This window comes from Gopherus evgoodei, chromosome 1 (assembly GCF_007399415.2).
Source record: "Gopherus evgoodei ecotype Sinaloan lineage chromosome 1, rGopEvg1_v1.p, whole genome shotgun sequence".
In the NCBI taxonomy this organism is placed as follows: domain Eukaryota; kingdom Metazoa; phylum Chordata; order Testudines; family Testudinidae; genus Gopherus; species Gopherus evgoodei.
The window spans coordinates 189,623,371-189,648,773 of record NC_044322.1 but is presented as its reverse complement, the minus strand read 5'-3'; the positions used below and the strand labels follow the sequence as shown (position 1 = coordinate 189,648,773).

The following is a 25,403-nucleotide window of genomic DNA, read 5'->3' as shown; positions in this document are numbered from 1 at the left end:
AGTAGGGCTGATGGTGGAGATTAGCACATCAGCAGACCTTCAGCTGTCCCACTAAGGGGGCTGCAATCCTGTGAGTGCTAATAAACCGCACAGGTTGGGCCTACTCAGCATCTGGATATGAGAGATTCCTTTCTCCCACGAGGAAAATGAGGTTGCCAAGAGTGGTGTTGGTGACTCAATCAAATGGAGCCAGCGTGGAGTCCGTGCCTCAACACTGTAATGGAGGTGCCATGCTGCCTGTTGTGTAAGATGTGATGCCAAGCTCTTGGCCACACGTGGTCATGTGAATCCCAGTGGATCTAAGTAAGAGTTTTGTATTGCTCCTCAGCACCTTCCGTGCACAATAGAGGGGCAGTATCCAAATCCCGAAGTGGTCTATGGAATCACTGGTTCTTCTCCCTCTGCTGGGGTGTGTGTGTGTGGGGGGGGGGGGGTCTGTTTTGGTTGGTTGATTTGGGGTCTCTTTTTAGGTTTTGTTTTTATTTAATAACAAAATCAAACACAGTGGTGTGAACCCCAGTGTTGGGCACATGAGGCTGTAGGGTAGGCATTTTAATGGCGGCCACAGTGACAAAGGAGGGGGGTGATCTCTATCATCCGTTGTAGAGCACACTAGGTGCTGTAGGGACAGCAGAGAAACCACAGTCCTTGCACTGAGAGGCATACAGTCTAAGCAGGCTGCACCTCAGCACTGGGTGAGATGCAACCAAAGCAGGGCGAGGTAGTGGGGGTGTCTGGCACGCAACATCTTGGTTTTGTGGCTGTGCACTGGGACCCTGCCTTTGCAGCTCTGAAATAAGTCACTTTGCCAGCCTCTTTCTGCCCCTGCCCCCCCACCCTTTGAAAAAAGGGAAACCACATCGTGAGCCGGCCGCCTTCCATCCGGTGGCTCTTGCAGGGCTTGGTGGCTGCAGTTGTCTGAGGAGAACTTCCTGCCACCTGCAGGGGAAGGACCTGTCTGCCCCTGTTTGTAATGGGGTCCATCGAGCGCTCAGCCGCTTTGCTTCTCTTCATCCTCGGTGAGTGTCATGGAGCTTGTTGGTTTTCTTCTCCGTTCAGCAGTTGTGGGTGGGTGAGTAGTAGAAGGGGGGTAAGTAAAGGCCAAAGGGAGGGCTTAGAAGTGCAAGCCATCCAGCCCCCTTCGCTGATTTTTGTCAAACTCACCCACTCCTTTGGCTCCTCTCAGGGAGGGGGCTTGGCCCCTGGGGTTCTGGGTGTGTCTGGGGTTCTCTGTCGCACTGGCCACTACAGCTGGCAATGGGGTGCGCTAGGGCTCAGTAATGGACAGATTCCCCCTCTCAGGGGCTTAGCATGGCCATAGGGGTGCTGACAGCACTGTGGAGGTACGTGAGCATGGACAGGTGGGGCTGCTTTCTGTCACTCTCCTTAGTTGCTTCCTCTTGCTATGCTCCCCTCGCTGAGCTACTCCTGATCTCCCCCTTCAAAGTTCCTGCTCCCTTCCCTTTTCTGTCCATTTGCCTGGTCCTCTCCTGACTGAAAAAAGAAAAAACAAAAACTTGTGGCACTAATGTGACATTTGCTGCCATCCCATCATTCACGCTGCTTGTGTGTGACAGCCCTTCCCCTGCCCTGTCTTGGCTATTTGGCTCGGAAGTGCTCCAGGGCAGGACCCCCTACTACCCTCTGTGCAGTGCCTTGCTCATTGGGGCCTTGTTCCTGGTTGGCCTTGATTAATATGATGATCTCTCCAAAATAAATGGCAAAACTCCTGTCTGTTTCAGTGGGGCCGGATTTGACTCATTTTGTACAACCCCTGAATGTCTGACAGTCACATGGTATGTGACCTTGCTGCATACCCTCATTTATCACGCGCTTACACTGGACCTGCATGTTGCACCAAAAATTCCATCCCAACTTAATTTGGCCCACAGCCTCCCTAGGGAGCTGCACCTGCTGTTATTGGTCATTTTGCTTATGTTGCTGTTTGTACTTTACTCAGGAGACTAAGGGCTATCAAGGGAAGCTATTCCAGTGTAGCGCAAGGTGTGGCTATAAGGGCTGTAGTTACACTGATGTAACTCCCCAGGTGGACACTGTGTTCCAAAATACATACGCCTTTCTCTGGGTTAGTGTAATCTACTTCCAAAGTCCAACCAGAAGAAGGCACTCTTCTTCTAGCATAGCGTCCACACAGGGAGCTACTCTGGAATGGCCATTCTTGTCAATGTCCCTGTATAGACAATCCCTTTTTGGGACTCTCAAATAAAACATAGAGTAAAACAACTTGCTCTGAGAACTCCACTTGTAATGAGGGGAGAAAAACTACCTGCTGAGTAGACAACCCTGTTGCTTCCCTTTCCCACACCAGGCCACATGCAGACAGAAGGGGGATGGGCCGTGCAGCTGAGAGGTGAACTGCCCTTGCAGGCTATTCACCTCTGCAAGGATGTCCTTATCTGCCTGCTCTGATGAGGCTTCCTTTGGCACATCGCATCAGCTGACATGTTCCTATAGCTGTTTTTCTAATGGCAAACCAGCCTTATCCCCCACTGCACTTGCAGCCCATCAACTGTCCATGCTGGCTAGTGAGATCAGTTTTCTCTGCCCTCTTTCTAACATCCCTTATCATACTGATAGTCAATTCTGATATCCACTCACCCCAGCTGTGTTATCTACAGGCTAATCATGCCCAGTTCTCTTAACCTCTTCATACCTCGTTAGAACTGTGGGGCATCCATCTCAACACCCTGTTGCTCTGCTCTTCCCCTCCAAACAGAGGTCTAAGCAGCACCAAGGAGGGCAGAAAAATTATTAAAAGGACGCTGATCCTTAAAATGCGAGGCTCTTGGTTTGAACATGCAGTTACTGCAGCTATATGTGCCACCTGGGTATCAGCACATGTAAATGACAGTTGTGCTGATACCACAATTGTGAGAGCAAATCAGGTAAATGCACAAGTGAAGTAAGCCTGTAACTGCAAGCATCCCACTTCTGCAACTCAAATTCCATGTATTTTTAAAATCCAAATCCCCCCTTTTCGGATGTGCCTCTAGAAGAACTTGCATTGCCACATAACTTTACTGCTGTTTCATTATTTATAAGCAGGCCTCTGCGTTGGCCAGAGAATAGTGTCGGTTCAGAAAGGACGTCTTTACCGGGCTAGAGGTTATCACATCACCATCTGGTGCAATGTCAGTGGCTACCAGGGGTCCTCACAACAGAATTTCCAGTGGTCCATTTACTTGCCATCTGCCCCAGAGCGGGAACTGCAGATGATCAGCACCATGGATTCCTCCTTCCCTTACGCCATCTACACCCAGCGTGTGCGGAGTGGGGAGATCTACGTAGAGAGGGTACAGGGGGACTCTGCCCTGCTGCACATCACGAAGCTCCAGGACCAGGACGCTGGTGAATACGAGTGCCACACACCCACAACTGACGAGAGGTACTTTGGGAGTTACAGTGCCAAGATGAACCTCTCAGGTAAGAGCTAGAGAAGGTTGCTAGCCTCACGCTTGCCATTCAGCCAGCTTCCATCAGCTGCTCTGAGGCACTGGGTGAGGGTGGCCAGATAGGACGGTTCAGGTTTGGCTTTTCTTTTGCTGTTGATGCTGTCCAGCTGTGGTGGTCCCATGTTGGCAGTGAAACCCTGTATGTCAGCCAGGGGTGGCTCCAGGCACCAGCACACCAAATGCGTGCCTGAGGCTGCCTGCCGGTTGCTGTGAGGGCAAAGGCAGCCTGCCTGCAGGAGGTCTGCCGGTCTTGTGGTTTCGGTGGCAATTTGGTGGCAGCTACGTCAAAGGCTCGGGACCGTGGGACCTCCCGCAGGCATGCCGCTGAAAGCTGCCTGACTGCTGTGCTTGGGGCAGCAAAATACATAGCGCTGCCCCTGATGTCAGCATCCCATTTAGTGAAGGGAGAGGCCAGTGAAGTGCAGTGTCTAAAAAGCACAGGGACATCAGATGGCTGCTCCCTCTGTAGAGAGAGAGATGGTGGGGATAGGTGTCTTCTCTCTTGGAGGGAAGGGGCAGATGGTGTGGTAGTGGGAGAGGAGGTGAATAGGGCCTTTAGCTGGGCCTTCTCTTCTTCCTCATCTGGGGCTTTTGTTGCTGCTCCACCAAGTGATGGGAAGGCTGGGAGGGCCTCAGCCAGTCACAAAGCCCTCCAGTGGCTCCCACTTCATGTTCCTTTCCTGGTGAACCTTCGCTTCCACTAGGGAGGAGGAGCTGAGTCCCAGTCCCCCTCCCCCAAGCCAGAAAAGGAGAAAGAAAGGGAAGCTGCCATTCTGCTCTTCATTGAGGAAGGGGAGCTGTGTTCTCCACGCCTCATTTCTTGAACCCCTAGTCATGATAGAGCTCTAGCAGATCACATCAAAATATCTCCATGGGTACAAAGGCCCTCAAAACTGATGCTTAGCATCCTTTAGGCCAGGCCTATAGGACACAGGGTCACTCTGACACATGTGGGATACCCATTGACATTCTGGAAAGGGTGACCATCCTAAGGGACATCTTTGGGAAGGGGGAGAGTTAGGAGGTAGAAGCATGACTGGATGGGAGATGCAAAGGAAAATGTCTTATTCTGCACTTTCCTATGTAAATGATGGTGCAGCATTCCCTGGAGAGAGATGCTCTGTGGTAACTTTGGTGGGGCCTCTGGGGTACCCCCCCCCATGTTTTCCCTTTATCCCTGTGGTGTACCAGACCATACTCTTTCGCCTACACCTGATTCTCTTTGGAGTCAGTTAACACTGGCCCAGGTTGACTGAAGAGAGCGTTACACAAAGGGGCTCAGCACCTGGGTGGGCAGAGCTTGTCTCCTTTGCTGTGTCGGTAGCAATCAGTAGAGAAAGCTGCTAATGCCACAGAGTGGAAATTCCTGCACCAGGAGGAGAGGGTGTGGCTGATAAGCAGGGTAGCTATGTCTAGACAGAGAGTTGTTCCTCTTGTGACCAGCATGGCTGTGGTTTTTTTTGTGTTTAGTGATCCCCGACACTCTCTCCGCCACCATGACACCTCAGGCCCTCACCCTAGTGGAAGGAGATCCACTAGAGCTCACCTGTGAGGTGTCAAAATCCACAGCTCAACACACCCACCTTTCTGTTGCCTGGTACCATCTTCAGGGAGCAGAAGATCCTCAGGCCACAGTGATCCTTTCCCTGTCCAAGGATTTCGTCTTGACTCCTGGCTCCTCCTACATGCAGAGGTTTTTATCAGATGTCCGGCTGGACAAGGTTGGGGACACCACATACAAGCTGTCTATTGGCAAAGTGCAGCCCTCTGACCAAGGCCAAGTGTATTGTGAGGCGGTTGAGTGGATTCAGGATCCTGGTGGGTCTTGGAAAGATATAACTCGGAAACAAACAGAAAAGACATTGCTGACTGTCAGAAGCCAAGGTAAGATGCCCATAGCTCATCGGTGAGATGCACTATCATTATAAAATACCACAACTCCCATCTGAGGGGCTGCAGAGGGATCCTAACTCATGTGCTTACCCTTTCTAAATGAGTCAGGCCTGTTGTGTGTGTCTAAAGCCTCTTCACCCACCCAGTCATTAAGCCTCTGCGCAAAATGTCACTTTACACAACAGCATTAACCTGAATGAAAATTCTGAAGTTCTAGGTCCTGTCACATTTGATTGACCGATGCTCTAGGCAGGAGACAGAATGGCTCCGGATGTACAAAAATATTACGTTTGCTGATCAGAAGTGCTTGAGTGAGGGGGAGGGATGACTCAATATTGCCTACCCCAAATCGCACATCATGAGTTAATCCCTGACAAATTTTAAGATCAGCTGAAAAATCATGACCTTTTAAAACAAACTTTGGGTTATTTGCCTTTGGGCATCTGAGCCTTTAGAGTTCAAGTTTTCAAACTTTCAAGGGATTGGTAGTAGGGAATGGAGCTTTTTACATCCAAGTCACTGGTTCCTGTCCAACCCAGGGCAGTAGTGACCATATGGTAGCCATTCGGGGGCCCCATATAGATATGTAGCCTGGAAGGAACTTCAATAGGTCATCTAGTCCAGTCTCCTCCTCTGAGGCAGCACTAAATATTTTCTAGTGAAATAAGGAGGTGTTCATGTCTCCGATGCTCTTCCACTGGCCCCGTTTTGTGACAGTGTGAGCAGAGAGGCCAAACTTTTCTCTGCAACCATGAGGGCTAGAAATACTTTTCTTTTTTAAATTGAAAGCTGAGATTCTCATATAATCACCTGATTCCACTAAAAACACCCAATAGTGTGAGACTTTTTTCATAAAATTGTGAGAGTTGGCAACACCAACACCTTCCCAGATACAAGTGAAGGCAATGCTCCCATTGACTGCAGTGGGTACAGCATTGAGGCATTGTTCCCCAAGACAAAGAGGATTATGGCAAGCACAGAGGTAGCATGGAGGAACGTGGGAAGGGAGCAAAGGCAGAAGGTTAGGCCTGGGGTGGGGTGGGGAAGCTAAAGCAGTGAGAGGAAAAGGAGCTTAATGGAGGATACAGGCCCTTGAAGGTGAGGACAAAGAGCTGGAGCTTGCTGGGGAATGCAGTGAAGAAGTCTGACTATGGAAGTGATGAGGTGGGAACCATGCACAAGGAAGGTTATCACAGAAATATTTTGGAAAAGGGGGGCTGATTTGAGATGTAAGGCAGCCAGAGGAAAGGAGGGTGTTGATGGTGTTGAGAGTGAGGAATAGAGGGTGTTGAAGTGAGAAATGACCATGGTTTGGGAAAAAGTTAATGGCCTGGGTGGGCAGGAAATACCCAGTTTTAGTGTGTGTGGTAACGGAAGCTGGTATCTGGTAAAGACCCTGATACAGAACAGGAAACCAAAGAAACAAATTGCTAAATCAGTGTTTTTTCTACCTTTTTTTTCATTTGCAAACACCTAAAAAATTTCTAATGGAGGTGTGGACCCATTACCAGGACCCATTACTTGGAGTTAGGGCTAGGATTCCTATGGGTAGGGCTTCCCACCCTAGGGTTAGAGTTCCTAAGGGTAGGGCACATTGAGCTAGGGTTAGGGTTCCTATGGGTAGGGCTTCCTGCCCTAGGGTTAGGGTTCCTAAGGGTAGGGCATTTGGATCTAGGGAAAGGGTACCTACGGGTAGGGGACTTGGAGCTAGGGTGATGGTTCCTATGGGAAAGGTGCCCCGCACTAGGGTTAGGTTTCCTATGAATAGGGCCTTGGAGCAAGGGTTAGGGTTCTAATGGTAGGGCACTTAGAGCTAGGGTTAGAGCTCCTAAGGGGAGGGAGCTTGGAGCTAGAGTTAGGGTTCTTATGGGTAGGAAACCTCACCCTATGGTTAGGGTTCCTATGGGTAGGGCACATGGAGCTAGGGTGAGAGTTCATGTAGGTAGGGCACCCTCTCCTAGGGTTAGGTTTCCTATGGGTAGGGCTTCCCGCCCTCGGTTTAGGGTTCCTATTCATAGAACATTTGGAGTTAGGCTTGGGGTTCCTATGGGAAAGGGCCCCCTGCCATATGTTTAGGGTTCCTAAGGGTAGGCCACTTGGAGCTGGGCTTTGGGTTCCCATGGGTAAGGCACCCCACCCTAGAGTTAAGGTTCCTATGGTTAGGGCACTTGGAGCTAGGGTTGAAGTTTCTACAGGAAGGGCGCCCCATGGTATGTTTAGGGTTCCTATGGGTAGGGCTTCCCGCCCTAGTGTTAGGGTTTCTACGGGTAGGGCACTTGGAGCTAGGGGGAGGGTTTATATGGGTAGGGCGTCATGCCCTAGGGTTATGATTCCTACGGGAAGGGCGCCCCGCCCAATGTTTAGGGTTCCTAAGGGTAGGGAACTTGGATCTAGGATTAGGGTTCCTAAGGGTAGGAAACTTGGACCTAGGATTAGGGTTCCTAAGGGTAGGGCACATGGAGCTAGGGTTAGGGTTCCTATAGGTACAGCTTCCCACTCTAAGGTTAGGGTACCTAAGGGTAGGGCACTTGGAGCTAGGGTTAAGGTTCTGATGGGTAGGGGAACTCTCCCTAGGGTTAGGGTTCCTATGGTTAGGGCACTTGCAGCTAGAGTGAGGGTTCCTATGGGTATGACACTTAGAACTTGGGATTGTTTTACTATGGGTAGGGCTTCCCGCCCTAAGGGTTAGGGTTTTTAAGGGTAGGACACTTAGAGTTAGGGTTAGAATTCCTATGGGTATGGCTTCCTGGCCCAAGGTTAGGATTCCTATGGGTAGGGCTTTTGGAGCTAGGGTTAGGGTTACTATAGGTAGGGCTTCTCGCGTTAGGGTTAGGTTTCCTAAGAGCAGGGAACTTAGATATACGGTTAGAGTTCCTATGGGTAGGGTGCCTCGCCCTAGGGTTAGGGTTCCTATGGGTAGGGAACCCTACCCCAGGGTTAGAGATCCGACGGTCAGGGCACTTAGAGCTAAGGTTAGGGTTCCTATGGGTAGAACTTCACGTCCTACGGTTAGGTTTCAAACAGGTATGGTGCCCCGCCACAGGGTTACGGTTCCTATGGGTAGGGCACTTGGAGCTAGGTTTAGAGTTCCTATGGGTTGGGCTTCCTGCCCTAGGGTTAGTGTTGCTATGGGTAGGGCACTTGGACTAACGTTAGGGTTCCTATGGGATGGGTGCCTCGCCCTACAGTTATGATTCCTAAGAGTAGGGCACTTTGAACTAGGGTTAAGATTCCTACGGGAAGGGCGTGCCGCCCTAGTGAGAGAGTAGGGCACTTGGAGCTATGGTTAGGGTTCATAAGGGTAGGGCACATGTAGTTACGGTTAGGGTTCCTATGGGGAGGGCACCTGGAGCTAGGGTTAGGTTTCCTATGGGTTGGGTACCCTGCCCTAGGGTTAGGGTTCCTATGGGCAGGGCACTTGGAGCTAGGGTTAGGGTTCCTAAGGGTAGGGCACTTGGAGCTAGGGTTGAGGTTCCTAAGGGTAGGGCACATTGAGCTAGGGTTAGGGTTCCTATGGGTAGGGCTTCCTGCCCTAGGGTTAGGGTTCCTAAGGGTAGGGCATTTGGATCTAGGGAAAGGGTACCTACGGGTAGGGGACTTGGAGCTAGGGTGATGGTTCCTATGGGAAAGGTGCCCCGCACTAGGGTTAGGTTTCCTATGAATAGGGCCTTGGAGCAAGGGTTAGGGTTCTAATGGTAGGGCACTTAGAGCTAGGGTTAGAGCTCCTAAGGGGAGGGAGCTTGGAGCTAGAGTTAGGGTTCTTATGGGTAGGAAACCTCACCCTATGGTTAGGGTTCCTATGGGTAGGGCACATGGAGCTAGGGTGAGAGTTCATGTAGGTAGGGCACCCTCTCCTAGGGTTAGGTTTCCTATGGGTAGGGCTTCCCGCCCTCGGTTTAGGGTTCCTATTCATAGAACATTTGGAGTTAGGCTTGGGGTTCCTATGGGAAAGGGCCCCCTGCCATATGTTTAGGGTTCCTAAGGGTAGGCCACTTGGAGCTGGGCTTTGGGTTCCCATGGGTAAGGCACCCCACCCTAGAGTTAAGGTTCCTATGGTTAGGGCACTTGGAGCTAGGGTTGAAGTTTCTACAGGAAGGGCGCCCCATGGTATGTTTAGGGTTCCTATGGGTAGGGCTTCCCGCCCTAGTGTTAGGGTTTCTACGGGTAGGGCACTTGGAGCTAGGGGGAGGGTTTATATGGGTAGGGCGTCATGCCCTAGGGTTATGATTCCTACGGGAAGGGCGCCCCGCCCAATGTTTAGGGTTCCTAAGGGTAGGGAACTTGGATCTAGGATTAGGGTTCCTAAGGGTAGGAAACTTGGACCTAGGATTAGGGTTCCTAAGGGTAGGGCACATGGAGCTAGGGTTAGGGTTCCTATAGGTACAGCTTCCCACTCTAAGGTTAGGGTACCTAAGGGTAGGGCACTTGGAGCTAGGGTTAAGGTTCTGATGGGTAGGGGAACTCTCCCTAGGGTTAGGGTTCCTATGGTTAGGGCACTTGCAGCTAGAGTGAGGGTTCCTATGGGTATGACACTTAGAACTTGGGATTGTTTTACTATGGGTAGGGCTTCCCGCCCTAAGGGTTAGGGTTTTTAAGGGTAGGACACTTAGAGTTAGGGTTAGAATTCCTATGGGTATGGCTTCCTGGCCCAAGGTTAGGATTCCTATGGGTAGGGCTTTTGGAGCTAGGGTTAGGGTTACTATAGGTAGGGCTTCTCGCGTTAGGGTTAGGTTTCCTAAGAGCAGGGAACTTAGATATACGGTTAGAGTTCCTATGGGTAGGGTGCCTCGCCCTAGGGTTAGGGTTCCTATGGGTAGGGAACCCTACCCCAGGGTTAGAGATCCGACGGTCAGGGCACTTAGAGCTAAGGTTAGGGTTCCTATGGGTAGAACTTCACGTCCTACGGTTAGGTTTCAAACAGGTATGGTGCCCCGCCACAGGGTTACGGTTCCTATGGGTAGGGCACTTGGAGCTAGGTTTAGAGTTCCTATGGGTTGGGCTTCCTGCCCTAGGGTTAGTGTTGCTATGGGTAGGGCACTTGGACTAACGTTAGGGTTCCTATGGGATGGGCGCCTCGCCCTACAGTTATGATTCCTAAGAGTAGGGCACTTTGAACTAGGGTTAAGATTCCTACGGGAAGGGCGTGCCGCCCTAGTGAGAGAGTAGGGCACTTGGAGCTATGGTTAGGGTTCATAAGGGTAGGGCACATGTAGTTACGGTTAGGGTTCCTATGGGGAGGGCACCTGGAGCTAGGGTTAGGTTTCCTATGGGTTGGGTACCCTGCCCTAGGGTTAGGGTTCCTATGGGCAGGGCACTTGGAGCTAGGGTTAGGGTTCCTATGAGTATGGCGCTTGGAGCTAAGGTTAGGGTTCCTAAGGGTAGGGCACTTGGAGCTAGGGTTGAGGTTCCTAAGGGTAGGGCTCTTGGAGCTGGGGTTACTGTTCTTATGGGTAGGGCACCGTGCCCTAGGGTTAGGCTTCCTATGGGTAGGGCTCTTAGAGCTAGAGTTAGTGTTCCTATGGGTAGAGTTTCCTGCCATAGGGTTAGGGTTCCTAATGGTAGGGCACTTGGAGCTAGGGTTAAGGTTCCTATGGGTAGGGCATCCCACTCTAGGGTTAGTGTTTCTATGGGTAAGGCACTTGGAGCTAGGGTTCGGGTTAATATGGGTAGGGCTTCTTGCTCTAAGGGTTAGGGTTCTTAAGGATAGGGCACTGGGAGCTAGGGTTAGGGTTGCTATAGGTAGGGCTTCCCGCCCTAGGTTAGGGTTCCTTAGTGTAGGTCTCTTAGAGCTGGGGTTAGGATTTGTAAGGGTAGGGCACTTAGAGCTACTGTTAGGAGTCCTATGAGTAGGGCTTCCTGGCCTAGGGTTAGGGTTCCTATTGGTAGGGCACCTGGAGCTAGAATTTGGGTTAATATGGGTAGGGCTTCTCACCCTAAGGGTTAGAGTTCTTAAGGATAGGGCACTTGGAGCTGGGGTTAGGGTTCCTATGGACAGGGCACTTGGAGCTAGGGTGAGGGTTCATATGGGTAGCGTTTCTCACCCTACAGTTATGGTTCCTAAGGGTAGGGCACTTGGAGCTAGAGTTAGGGTTCCTATGAGTAGGGCACTTGGAGCTAGGCTTAGGATTCCTATGGGTAGGGCACCCTAGGGTTACGGTTCATCTGCATAGGGCACTTGGAGCTAGAGTTAGGGTTCCTATGAGTAAGACACTTGGAGCTATGGTTAGGGTTCCTTAGGGGAGGAAGCCCTACCCTTGGGTTAGGGTTCCTAAGGGCAAGGCACTTGGAGCTACAGTTAGGGTTCCTGTGGGTACGGCGTCCCGCCCTAGGTTTAGGGTTCCTATGGGTAGGGCACTTGGAGCTAGGGTTAGGGTTCGTATTGGTAGCACATTCTGCCCTAGGCTTAGGATTCCTAAGGGTAGGGCTTTCTGCCCTAGGGTTAGGGTTCCTAAGGGCAGGGCACTTGGAGCTAGTGTTAGGGTTCCTATGGGTAGTGTGCCCCGCCGTATGGTTTGGGTTCCTATGGGTAGGGCACGTGGAGCCAGGGTTAGTGTTCCTGTGGGTACAGCATCCTGCCCTAGAGTTAGGGTTCCTCTGGGTAGGGCACTTGGAGCTAGGGTTATGGTTTGTATGAGTAGCGCTTCCCGCCCTAGGGTTAGGGTTCCTATGGGTAGAGTACTTGGAGCTAGGTTTAGGGTTCCTATGGATAGGGCTTCCCGCCCTAGAGTTAGAGTTCCTAAGGGTTGGGCCGGCTTTAGGAAGTGTGGGGCCCTGTCATAAACAGATAGCTAAGGGTTAACGTCTCTTTCACCTGGAAAGAAGTATCTGAAGCACCTGACCAGAGGACCAATCAGGAAACAGGATTTTTTCAACTCTGGGTGGAGGGAAGTTTGTGTGGGAGTCCTTTGTTCTTGGTCTTTGGTCTAACTCTCTCTCGGCTATGAGGGGATTTCTATTTCCTGCTTTCTAATCTTCTGTTTCCAAGTTGGGAGTACAAAAGATCAGATAGTGATTTATATGTTTTTTTTTGTATTTACATGTCTATAGTTGCTGGAGTGCTTTGAATTGTATTATTTTTGAATAAGGCTGTTTATTCAATATTCTTTTAAGCAAATGACCCTGTATGTGTCACCTTAATACAGAGAGACCATTTTTATGTATTTTTCTTTCTTTTTATATAAAGCTTTCTTTTTAAGACCTGTTGGAGTTTTTCTTTAGTGGGGAACTCCAGGAAATTGAGTCTGTACTCACCAGGGAATTGGTGGGAGGAAGAAGTCAGGGGGAAATTTGTGTGTGTTAGATTTACTAGCCTGACTTTGCATTCCCTCTGGGTGAAGAGGGAAGTAATTTTGTTTTCCAGGACTGGGAACGGGGAGGGTGGAGTCCCTCTGTTTAGACTCACGGAGTTTGCTTCTGTGTATCTCTCCAGGAACACCTGGAGGGGGGAAGGGAAAAGGTTTATTTCCCTTTGTTGTGAGACTCAAGGGATTTGGGTCTTGGGGTCCCCAGGGAAGGTTTTTGGGGGGACCAGAGTGCCCCAAAACACTCTAATTTTTTGGGTGGTGGCAGCTTTACCGGGTCCAACCTGGTAACTAAGCTTGGAGGTTTTCATGCTAACTCCCATATTTTGGACGCTAAGGTCCAAATCTGGGACTAGGTTATTGACAGGCCCAATTCAAACAATTTCGACGGGGCCCTGGCAGGGATGACGTAAAGGAAAAAAAAAACACATGTAGCATAACACATGGGGCTTGTATTCACCGTGCAGTGCTTTGAGTCTTTGGCGACACTTTGGCGGTGGGTCCTTCAGTCACTCTAGGTCTTCAGCAGCACTGAAGGACCCACTGCTGAAGTGTTGCCGGAAACGCAGAGTAAACGAAGAACCGGCCGCTGAAGTGCCATTGAAGACCCGGAGAGAGTGAAGGAACAGCTGCTGAAGCGCCGCTGAAGACTCAAAGAGCCACCAGATGAGTAAAAATTAAAAAGCGCCTCTAGCCAGGGAAGGGATTCTCACTGGGCGTGAGGCCCTTTTAGGCGTGGGACCTGATTCGGGGGAATTGATGGAATAGGCTTAAAGCTGGCCCTGATTATTCCTATAAACAATTCAGCCAATATTTGGGAATACCAAGCATATGTGCAGGAATCAGGATGTTTCTTCTTGAACTGTTTATGAGCCAAACATTTAAAACCATAGCATAACTTATTTGCAATAAATATTTAAAGCAGCTGTAAATCTCAGGAGTTACTGTATTTTTACGTTTGGAGAATCGTGTATGGTATTTCCCTTGGAGCTAGGCATTGTCTGTGTAGTATTGATCTAAATAGTCAACGCAATGGTCATGTAAAAATGCCACCTGTGTACAGACAGAGATTTTCTGCATTTGATTTTTGCGCAGAATTCTCATTGTTTTCGTGAGTTCCATGCATGCGAGTTTGGTAGGGGACCATATTTCCGGCTCACTCTGCAGTGACCAGTTTCTATTAAAATCTTGTTCTGAATCACCTTTTGGGCTTTGTTTCAAATCTGCGAATGCCTGGCTGATGCCTCAGCAAGGGTGGAAGTTAGTCTATGTTGTATTAGACCTAAAAATACTTCTTCCTCCAAGAAGGGAGAATCTTATCTAGAGGAAATAAACTAAAGGACCCATTTGATAGAGGTCCCTCCTGACTCTAATGAAGCTAGTAATAGGAAGGGATAATTGAACCAGGGCTTCTTGACATACACTTACCTTGCTTTTGTTTTTCCACAGACAGAGATTTCCAAGCTAATATTGCTGCTGTTGAAAGTTCCCTTGCAGAAGGGAAGCCCTTGCAGGTAAATTGCTCTGTGAAAGCCCAGAATACCCAGAACCGATGGTTCCAAGTGGTTTGGCTCTTCAAAGGAGTAGAAATAGCTAGGATTGACCCACATGGGGTACTGGCCTTGAAGAAGGAGTATGAAGAGAGAGCTGCCTCGGGACAGCTCCAAGTGGTGAAGAAAAGCAATGAGATGTGTATCCTCAAAGTATACCAGGTGGGGCTGAAAGACAAAGGAACATACAGCTGTGAGGTTTCAGAGATGGAGAAGGCTTCTGCAGGTTTTTCCATCATCCAGTCCAAGATGTCATCAGGCATTGATGTCAACATGAAGCCAATAGGTCAGTGAAATTAAATGCCCTTTCTTCTAAATGAAATCTGAAAAAGGTCCCTGGTCTGGATTCCGTTGCTATTTGGCCTCCTGCCTTGGCACAAGGAAGCTTCCCCCAAAAGGGACAGGAGGGATGCAGTGGTTGGTACAGTGGTACAAACCAAAGAATTCACGAAGGCGCACACAACACTTCTACTGCAGCAAGGGAAGTGTGCACCATAATTCACCGAGTCACCCCACAGTGTGTCCTGATGAACTGCATCCTCTCTCCAGTAGGCATAAGAGTCTTTTGCCTCTCACCTACAATCCCTCTTGCAGTTTCCACCCCCTCGTCTGAGGCAGTGCCTGTGCACACCTAGTGACTGGGATCCTACGTTTGATAGGATCATTCTCAATTTCATCAGGGCTCTCTACTTATTGCCTTTTTTATTGCCTATGCTTATGCATGGTGCAATCAGTGCTTAAAATGTGGGGAGATGCAGGGGGAGGGAGGGGCAGATTCCCCCACCCCCCTAAAAAAGTTCAAGTCAAGCTTGGTTGTTGAGAGATGTACTTTAAGCACTGTCTTACCAAAGATGCTGCTCCCAGATTATGAGCTACTCCATTCCCCCCACCCCACACACATACTTTTTTCAGACCACTTTAAGCTTTTGGCTACAATAGCCTATGTGGTAATGGTCCAAAGTCTGACAGCTTCCAGTATTAATACTGCTGTGTTTGGGGCTATTATTGTAGAAAACTGCAGTATTATTTGTTTTAAGGCCAGGATGGCTAAAAGAGCTTTACTGACACTCCCAATGACTTCTCCTACCATAGCATGCTGTTCTACCCAACATTGCAAAGGCAGACAACCATCACCATGATGTACCTGTGAATAAACTGTCAGGGATGGTTACAACATTGGATTGGGGCTCAGGAGATCTGGATTCAATTCCCAGCCCTGCCACAGTGACTTTAATCTCTCTGTGAAATGGGGACAATAAATACTACTCTTTCCATCCTGTGTCTGCCTGTTTAGATTGGAAGCTCTTTGGGGCAGGGGCTGTCTCTTATGCTGTGTGTGCATGTGCGTGTGTACGTACACACAGTGCCTAGCACAATGAAGCCCCTGTCTTAGTTGAGGCTTCTAGTACCACTGGAACACAAATAATAATGAAGACCATGCACATATAAGTCAGGAGTCTACTCTAGAAAAATATCCAAGCTGGATGAGTACTTGCTGTTTCTGTATTGACTTGGCTTTGTTCATGCAATGATGCTGTGTGAATTTTGCAACTGTGCTAGGTGAAAATAGGTATCTGACTGACCGACTTTTGCTTTGACCATCCAGTCATGCTTGGGATGTACCTTTACTCCTTCTCATCCTTTGGTGTCTCTGTAAATATTGACAATTTTCCCTCATCATGGCTCGGCGCGACTTGTCCTTCCCTATTACCTCAACTCCCTCTCCAGAGGACACCCCACTTTCTGTTCCAGTTCACCCATGCTCTTTAAACAGAGGCAATTGCTCTTTCCTCAGAGGGTGCTACACACACTGTGACATGTAGGTAAAAACTGGCGTGTGGAGTACGTGTTTTACTGCAGGTCTCTTGTAGCCATGACAGCTCATATACTCTATTTAATACCATAGGTGCTCAAATGCCAGGGTGACGGGCACAGTACAAGAATCTAAAGAGAATAATTTGTTTTCTTTAATATATTTGTCATAACTCTTCTTGTGACTTTAAAAAAAAAACCTTTTAAAATGAAAGTTAAATGCATCTGGCTCAGCTCTGAAGAGGTGACAAGAGATGTGTCCACACTGGAGCCTGGAATTCTCCTGTCTCAATGCAGCAGGCAGAGTGAAAGTCAGAGTCTGCCAGTTGAGTGTGTTCATTGAAACATTCCCTAATGCGATGGCTCCAGGAAGGCCACTGGCAGAAAGAAATGCACTTCAGGGTACTGAAAAGATGGCTCCAAATTTCAGGACAATTCCCCCTACCTTTTATGTTGAGATTTACCTTGTCACGTTGTGTAACAGAAGAATATGCCTGACTAGCGTGGAAAGGTAATTGCTGTTGTTGTTTTTCACAGAAAGCCAAATGCAAGTGTCTGTGCTCAGCAGCGAAAGGCAGATAGTGGAAGGAGACACCTTGATCCTTCACTGTGAGGTGAGTGGAGCAACACGCCCGCTGTCTGTGAATTGGTGGCATCTGCAAAAGAGCGGAGATCAGCTGGAACACATAGTTGGGATGGAACGGGATGGCATGCTGAGGCTGGGCCCCTCCTACCAGGAACGCAGCGCTAATAGGGACCTCCGACTAGAGAAGATTAATTCTACCACATTCACCCTGGCGATCTACAACACTTCAGCTACCAATGATGGAGGGTGTTACAAATGTGAAGTGACAGAGTGGTCCATGGACAGGAGCTGGAAACAGGCACAGGAAACATCAGTAGCCATTAGCCCTCTCAGTAAGTTGATGGAATCCCTTCCTTACATTATGCTTGGGTCTGAGAAGGAAGAGATCTGGGTTCTGCTCCAAGCTCTGCCATTGACTTACTATGTGACCTTAGAGAAATCGTTTAACAGCTGTGTGCCTCAGTTTCCCCACCTGTAAAATGGGGGGAATACAACCTGACTGCCATGCAGTCTGTTTTGAGAAGTTATCAATGAAAACTGGTAAAGTGCTCCGAGATCCCTGAATGCCAGGCACTGTGTAAATACCAGTTACTACTTAGCAGGAATCCTTTTGGATCCTCAGCTTCTTGAAACATGAAGTGATTAATCTATTGCCACAATTGTTTATGGAAATGAAACTGAACAAAAGGTCTTGCTGAGTTGTACTACAAGAATTCTCAGAGAGGGGTCCTTGATTTTGGAACACTTTACCCACCAGAGCCTAGCTTGGTTAACTCTTCTAGGCAAGCCCCTTTTCTTTTTTCCCATTTGGCTGTTGAGGAGGGTGTGGGTTGAAGTGGATATATTTAGGCACCTTTCTTTCTGTCCACGTTGTGACTTTTAGTTTATGGGAAAGGTGCTTGTAGCACTGGATGGGCCACTGTATTTTAAAAAGTGAAATAAATACGTAAATAAATATTGCAGCTGATCAGTGGGACCAAGCGTGCTTGGCAAAATGAAGCACCAGTCGTTAACCAAAAACAGACCCTTCCATTAGTAGAGCTGTGGTGGAATTCCAGACTGTGCTGCAGGGCAGGATTGAGGTCTGGTGTTGGCAGAGCTGTATTGGGGACCTAAGGCTTTGTCTACATTGCAGAGCCTGTGCTGGCAGAACCTCCTAGTGTAGACGCAGTGTATGCTGACAGAGTTTTTCTACTGGTGCAGGAATACCATCTCCCTATTATGGTAGTTGTGCTGACAGGAGCCTTCCTCTGTTGAAGTAGCTGTGTCTACTCTGGGGGTTTGTTCGTGTAGTTCTGTCACTAAGGGGTATGGTTTTTCACATCCTGATCCACACAGCTATGCCAGTATAAAAGTGCAGCTCAGGCCTGAGTCTGGAATAGCAGGAGATGCTGCAGCTCAGGATTTAGGCACAATGCCAGAGCTGAGCATGGAATCAGGAGTGGAATAATAGGGTACACGTCAGAAGCGAGATGCATTCACAGAACTGAGGGGCACAGGAATGGGAGAGCAGGGGATGGATGACTTTAATCAGGACTGAATTGTATTGGCAATGTTTGTATGATCCAGAATAGCCTGGGGGCTCTGTGTCATGATGGAGGCACACTGACAGAGCGGAGCAGCCCAGATTGAAATAGCATTGAGGGGTAAGGAAGGAGTAAGGTATGTTATTAGAGCTGTGGAGTGGCAGGGAAACTGGGTCAACGCTTCCTGCATAATGATCAGGAGCGTGCTATTATTTCCCTGATATTATGAGCCTAAAGTTCACTTGTAAAATAAACAGCTAACCCTCAAATCACCCAATTAGTGTGGGAACTGCTCCCGGCAGGGGAGGATAGTGCTGCATGTGAAGGGATAAAAGCTCGGAGAATGATTTGATTGTACAATCTCTGTTATAACCTTACAAACCCAGTACCAATGATGTGCTTCCTTCTTAACAGGTTTGGATTTGAGAGCCATGCTGATAAGCCGAACAGCAAATGTCAAATTTACTCAGGATTTTGAACTGTTCTGCCAGGTCTCTGTCCCCTATCTCATCACCTCAGTGCCAATATCAGTAACTTGGCAATTCCAGCCCATCTTAGGGACTAGTGGCTATCAAAAGCTGATCAAAATCATGCCCAGTGGTACCATCGAGTGGGGGGCTGCTCAACCTCACTTTCAGAGGAAGACCAGAGTCACACAAGCTGCATCTTCCTCCCAACTTCTAATCCACAGTGCCACAGAGCAGGATGCAGGCAGGTACAGGTGTGAGGTGGAGGTCTGGAGGAGAAGCTCCCAGCAAGCACAACACCCAGCTATGGCAGCAGCTGCTTCTGTGAAGTCTAACGTTGTGGAGATAAAGGTCAATCCACCAGGTGAGCTGCAGCAAATGCTTTTCTCAGGAGCAGCTTCTTGCTGTGTGACTTGCATGAATGTAATTAGCAGTTAGTTTGTCTCCATGATCCTAAAACTGTTAGAACCTCTCCGGGCTGGATCATGCACCAAGGCCACAGCAGCAGGCACTGCTTGTATTAATTCTGCCTCATCCAGCGTGGCTGTTACGCATGGTTTTTAAAGTGAACTTAGGGCTGGTGAGTGCAGGCCTCTGATTGTCCATTGAATGAGTACAACGTGGGGAATGGCTGTGGAAGATTTCCCACCACCACCCCCCAGGCTTGTCGGTGGGCTTTAACCCTAACCTCTGGGGCAAAGCAGGTGTTCTTTCTGTGGCCTGTTCGGTCTTTAGCTTCTCTGCTCACACTGTTACAAAATGGGGCCAGTGGAGGAGTGTCTGAGACATGAATACCCCCTTATTTCACTAGAAAACACTCAGTGCTGCCTCAGTGCAGGGGACTGGACTAGATGACCTGTTGAGGTTCCTTCCAGGCTACATATCTATACTAGGCCCCCAAATGGCTACCATATGGTCACTACTGCCCTGGGTTGGACAGGAACCAGTGACTTGGATGTAAAAAGCTCCATTCCCTATTACCAATCCCTTGAGTCTTTCAGTGTCCACTTGTCCAATGTATCAACAACACGTTCTTATCTTCTTACGAGCCTATACACACTAGAGGCCAATATAGCCTACTTGGGAAGAGTCATGGCTTGTGAAAAAGAAGCTGAGTGGGTTTGCGGGTTTGTTTCTGGTACTCTCTACCCTTCTGACTCCTGTGGCTGGGAAGGATCCCTCTGAGGCATGGTACATCCTGAATTAAACAACATTTGTATATCTGATTATCTGTCAGTAACCAGGACTTTGATGGGGATCTGTAATCTGTGTTGTATCTCTCAAGAGTCTCCCAGTATCTTGTAGGGAGTCACAGACTGAAATTCCCCATATGGGACTATAGAATGTTGTTAATGAATTTAATTCCTTGTGCAGATCCTCAGCTGGTCAGTGTAACTCCATTGAAATGGATAGAGCTACAGGAATTTACAGCAGCTAATTATCTGGCCCCTTGAGAATCCATGGTGACTGTCCAGGCCTGAGCCACTAGGCCATTGAAGCACAAGCCTAGGACTGTGTCCCTATTGCCATGGGGCTTTCCCAGTACCAGTTCTATTCATGAAAAATCAGTCTTTCTTTGTATGAAATATTTCCAGTTTTTCCACTTAACCTAAGGCTGTGTATACACTTAAACTGCTACAGCAGCACAGCTACAACGTTGCAGTTGCACCACTGTAGTGTTTTACTGTGGATAGGAGGGATTCTCCTATCGCTACAGTTATTCCACCTCTCTGAGAGGCAGTAGCTAGGTCGATGGAAAACTTCTTTGGTCAACCTAGCGTTGTCTACACAAGGGGTAGGGTCAGCTTAATTACGTCCCTCAGGAGTGTGGATTTTTCGCACCCCTAAGCAACATATCTGGTCAACCCAACTTTTTAGTGTAGACCTGGTCTTTGGTTTATAGGGAATGCAGTCCTCAAAACTGAAACCTTGAGCTTTCTGTGGCCATAAGTGATGGGCTTGCTGTAGTGTATGTCCCCTCCTGTTCAGCCCCACTGCCATGACTCTCTATAGGTCCATCACTCCTTAGAACACAAGAACAGCCATACTGGGTCAGACCAAAGGTCCATTTAGCCCAGTATCTTGTCTTCTGACAAGGGTCATTCCTAGGAGGGTGCTGGGCCCAGGACAAAGGCACTGAGTTTCTAATCTGCCAGGGGGTGCTTCCCCCCCCACCCTGGCTCCACCCAGGCCCTGCCCCCACTCCACTCTTTCCCCCAAGGCCCCACCCTTGCCCTGCTTCTTCTCACCCCACCTCTTCCTTCCCAGTTCTGCCTCCTCCCCCAAGTGCACTGTGCCCTTGCTTCTCTCCCCTCCCCCCCCCATCACCTCCTGATGCTGCAAAACATCTGATGCATGGCAGGCGGTAGGTGCTGAGAGGGAGAGGGAGGTGCTGATCAGCAGGGCCTGACAGTGTCCAGGAGGCACTGAAGGGATGGGGAGGTTCTGGTAGGGGGGCTGCCAGTGGCCACTGCTCACCTCCTCGCCCTCCCCCCTGCCCAATTGCTGCTCTCCTCCTTGCTATCCGCCTGCCTTCTCATCCCCTTCCTGCCTGTCCACCTGCCGCTTGCCTCCCTGTTTGCCTTCTCAGCCTGCTCACCTGCCTGCCTGCCTCACCTCCCCACCTGCCTCCTCAATATTTTACCGATTTTACCAAAGCACAGGGGCCCATAAAGTGCAGGCCCTAGGGCGATTGCCCTGATTCGCCATACCCAAGGGACGGCTCTGCTTCCAACAATGGCCAATACCAGGTGCCCCAGAGGAATGAACAGAACAGGAAATCATTAAGTGATCCATCCCCTGTTGCCCATTCCCAGCTTCTGGCAAACAGAGGCTAGGGACGCCATCCATCATTGCTGCTTTCCTTTCCCCGAGGATTGGCCATTGTGACACTCCGGTTTGCATCTGGAATACAGACTTTCAGTGACCGTGAGGATCCTGGGAAGCAGTAACACTGAAGGGGAACAAGGGGTGATAGTGAACAGCAAACTTAAATTTTTAATCTAAAATGGCAGCCAAAAACACCAGTGGGAGGCTGAAGGTTAGTTAGGTAGACATATCTTGGTCATGGAGCTGAAAGAGGCTAGGCTTGCTCCGCATGCCCCCAGGATGTTGTATTCATTCCTGGAAACTGCAGTACTGGAAAGATACTAAAGTTGAGAGAACAAAAATGATCAGGGAGATGGCGGGATTGATTGGAAAAGTAGCTATGTACTGTTTTGGTAAGAAGGTCATAGGCTTATGATTCTATCTGGTGAACAAAAGTACCAGAGAGGATGGTACAGGGGTTTGGGGAAGGGAAATGAACTTAGAAATAATGGAATGAAATTGAGTAACAGAAAAATTAGGCTGCAAATCAGGAAAAATTTTGACAATGAAAACAACTAGGCTAAGTAATATTGTCAGGTGGGAGACTTGTTTGGGACACTTTAAAAGGAGACTGGGCAAAACTAGCTAGAAAATGTAGGCTAAGGCCTTGGCTACACAGGTGCTTTACAGCGCTACAACTTTCTCGCTCAGGGGTGTGAAAAAAACACCCCCCTGAGCGCTGGAAGATACAGCACTGCAAAGCGCCAGTGTAAACAGTGCCGCAGCGCTGGGAGTGCGGCTCCCAGCGCTGCAAGCTAATCCCCATAGGGAGGTGGAGTACATGCAGCGCTGGGAGAGCTCTCTCCCAGCGCTGGCGCTGCGACCACACTTGCAATTCAAAGTGCTGCCGCGGCAGCACTCCCGCAGCGCTTTGAAGTTTCGAGTGTAGCCAAGCCCTAAAAAACAATCCTTCCTTTGCAGGAGGAGGCTCAGTTATAAGATAACAGATCACTTCCATATCTGACTTAGGCCCTGACTGTTCAGCATCCTACTTTCCTAAGGTGGCCAACACCCATTGCTTCAGAAGAAGTTTAAATCTACCCATAATGCACCTTAACACTGTACTGGAGTAAAGGATAAAGCTCCTTTCTAGCACTTGCCCAAATGGGTACTTCCAGAACCTCGAGAGATGCCCTTCTGGTGCTGCAGCGTGTGTGTGTGAGAGAGAGAGAGCAAGTAGGTTCTTTTTCATACTCCAGCTGTTCTCCAGCTTGTCAAAGCAGAAAGTGCATTGTCAGCAGATAGGGTTCAAAGCGAGACAGTCAATGGGAGATTCTGCTTAGTTAATTAAATTAAAATTGGTTCTGTTTTTGCTTTCATGTCTTTCTATAGAAGGAAGTGGCCTGTCTGCTTTTCAGAGTATTTGAACTTTAGCAGTGTGGTGGTGAGAGTCAGAAGTTTAAAGCAAAAGGGGTGGGGCTTTAGCAAGCACTCTACTTCCTCTTGGGGATGATCTTTAGAGAAGTTGCAACAAAAATTCCTCTCATGGGAATCAAGCATCCCTTGTTACTAGCAGGCTATGTGAGCACATTCCCCTTGTGAGCTCTGCCCCTGTGAGCTCTGCTGACCCACATCAGTTTCTCTGGAACATTTCCTGGAAGGAGACTGCAAAGCCACACACACTAAAGTGAGGTCCCCTCCCCGCCTCAGGTTGCTGTAATGCTAGCTAGGACTAACAACCCATCCTGACTTTTTTTTTTTTTTTTTTTTTTTTTTGGAGGGGGGGGAAGGTCCCAGTTTTCATGAGTTCATCTGGAAACCCATGAGGCCACCATGCAGGTTAGCGTGAATTTGTGTTACAGCGTGATGCACCTTTTTCCTTCTTTCAGTTAAAATGATTGACCTTGCTATAGCTCTTTGTCTCCAAAGGTCTCAGAGTGCATTGCAAATTGTATGCAACAGTCGATTTGCCACTACTGCAATAGCTTCCCCTCTGGTGTGGGTCACAGGCAGCTGTTTTACCATGCTCAAGGCTGCCATCTAGAGGAAGAACAGGAGTACTTGTGGCATCTTAGGCCTGGTCTACACTATGCTGTTAAACCGATTTTAACAACTTTAAATCGATTTAACGCTGCACCCGTCCACACTACACTGCTCTTTATATCGATTTAAAGGGCTCTTTAAATTGATTTCTGTACTCCTACAAAACGAGAGGAGTAATGCTAAAATCGATATTACTATATTGGATTAGGGTTAGTGTGGACGCAAATCGAAGTTATTGGCCTCATTATTTTACAGTAGCTACCCACAGTGCACCGCTCCAGAAATCGACGCTAGCCTTGGACCATGGACGCACACTACCGAATTAATGTGCCTAGTGTGGACGCGCACAATCGACTTTATAATATCTGTTTTATAAAATTGGTTTAAGCTAATTCGAATTTATCCTGTAGTGTAGACGTAGCCTTAGAGACTAACAGTTTGAATCTCAGATGATGAGCCTACTCTTATGAGACCACAGCTATGGTGGCCATCACAGAGGATTGAGCCAGGGACCTTCGGTGCTAACCATGAGTTGTTATAGTTTGAGCTAAAGAGGCTGCCTCTCAAGCTGAGAATGGTAATGGGCCTGTATCTTCTGTGGATCAGACAAAGCAGGGGACACAACACATGGGCCAGCAGGATACAAAAGCCGCAGCCTTTCAGGAAAAGAAATTACAACAATTAGTGTAACCCTTTGAAAGTGGAGGTGGAAATGGAGGGAATCAGAATGCGATTGTATAACTAGGCTAGGAGTCTGGAATTCATAGCCTTATTCAAATAAGGAAGCCCAGTATCTTTAATGACCACAAGTGATATCACGGCCTTTGCCTTTGTCTCATCTAAGAAATGGCTCTCTACTCTGAGATTAAGGGGATTAGCTCAGTATTGAACAGCATCCTCTATTAAGCCATCACATCACTTCCTCTGATATCCAGGTGTTCTCATGCCATTGACACCGGCATGATTTTGAAAGCCCTACGGTTTGGGTCCTAGCTGCCTCAGGAAGCAACACCTTCCCTCTGCTCTGCCATAAGAGCTGAGATCCATTGGTACTCAAGTCTAGATTTAAAAGCCTGCTGGCAAGGTATTCTCTTAACCCTGGAATTTCCTTCCACTTTTAGTCAGATGGAGGCAGAGTCTGTGTTGGCCTTTAGGGCACAGAATAAGACTTCTGGATCTGGACTGGAGGCAGGTGCCATTTTAGTATATTTAGCAGTTAGGTTCTGGGGTTGAATCTGTTTTAGGTTATGAAGAGCTAATATATGTTGCATTAGATTTGTGCTAATACTCAGAGCTGGCTCTGATGGGTGCATTTTTAAGGATGGAGAAATAAAGAAATGAAGTCAAATCCAAGTCCTGCCCTTGCTCAGCTCTGCTTAGCCCGTGGGATCTGATGTGGAACAGTCAGAGGGGGGGTGCAAGGCAGCAGAACAGAGGACTAAAGCGGGTGACCCTTGGGACAGAAATTCATTTGCTCCTCTTCACTGCCTAGCCATTCCATGCATTCACACAGGAGCAGCCCTAGCCATTTTGCTGGATAGGGTGGAAAATGTGTTTTGGCAACAATCTATCTTCCCCCTTCCCCAACCCCTACCCCCGCCAGCAGTCGAGCCAAAAAAGTCAGAGTTAAAATGGTCAGCCAGTCGGGGTGGCGGGGGGGGGAAGGCTAGAGATAGGTCTGGAAGCTAGCACTCCCAGAGCAGCTGCCCTGCTTGCCTGCCCCTAGAACTGTCCCTGTGTTCACAGCCCATGTAGTACCTTCAAAGCACAGATGTCATCTGCTGGGAAACACAGAGCAGCAAAACATCCTGCCACCCCATTTAAAGCAGCTGTCTTCTTTCTTTCCATCACTCCTTCATGACTCTTGTTGCAGTAGGACCCAAATCCTCGCTGCTGTTCTCACTGTCACGTGGCAGCCTGCAAGGAGCCAGGCTGCGGAATGTG

At 48.8% G+C, this 25,403-nt stretch overlaps 1 protein-coding gene across 4 annotated transcripts in view; it reads left to right on the top strand.

Moving 5' to 3' along the window:
- The first annotated feature begins 906 nt into the window (after window positions 1–906).
- Window positions 907–25,403, top strand: part of CD101 (CD101 molecule) — a 34,795-nt gene continuing 10,298 nt past the window's right edge. The window contains exons 1-6 of one of the 4 annotated variants that reach the window (XM_030580793.1): window positions 907–1,019; window positions 3,220–3,444; window positions 4,944–5,357; window positions 14,117–14,503; window positions 16,567–16,947; window positions 18,556–18,972. In XM_030580793.1, coding sequence (XP_030436653.1) covers window positions 974–1,019; window positions 3,220–3,444; window positions 4,944–5,357; window positions 14,117–14,503; window positions 16,567–16,947; window positions 18,556–18,972 — 1,870 coding nt within the window. In that variant the 5' untranslated portion in view covers window positions 907–973. Of the gene's footprint in view, window positions 1,020–3,063; window positions 3,445–4,943; window positions 5,358–14,116; window positions 14,504–16,566; window positions 16,948–18,555; window positions 18,973–25,403 lie in introns of all 4 variants that reach the window. The other 3 variants (XM_030580784.1, XM_030580775.1, XM_030580802.1) reach the window with 3 other exon arrangements.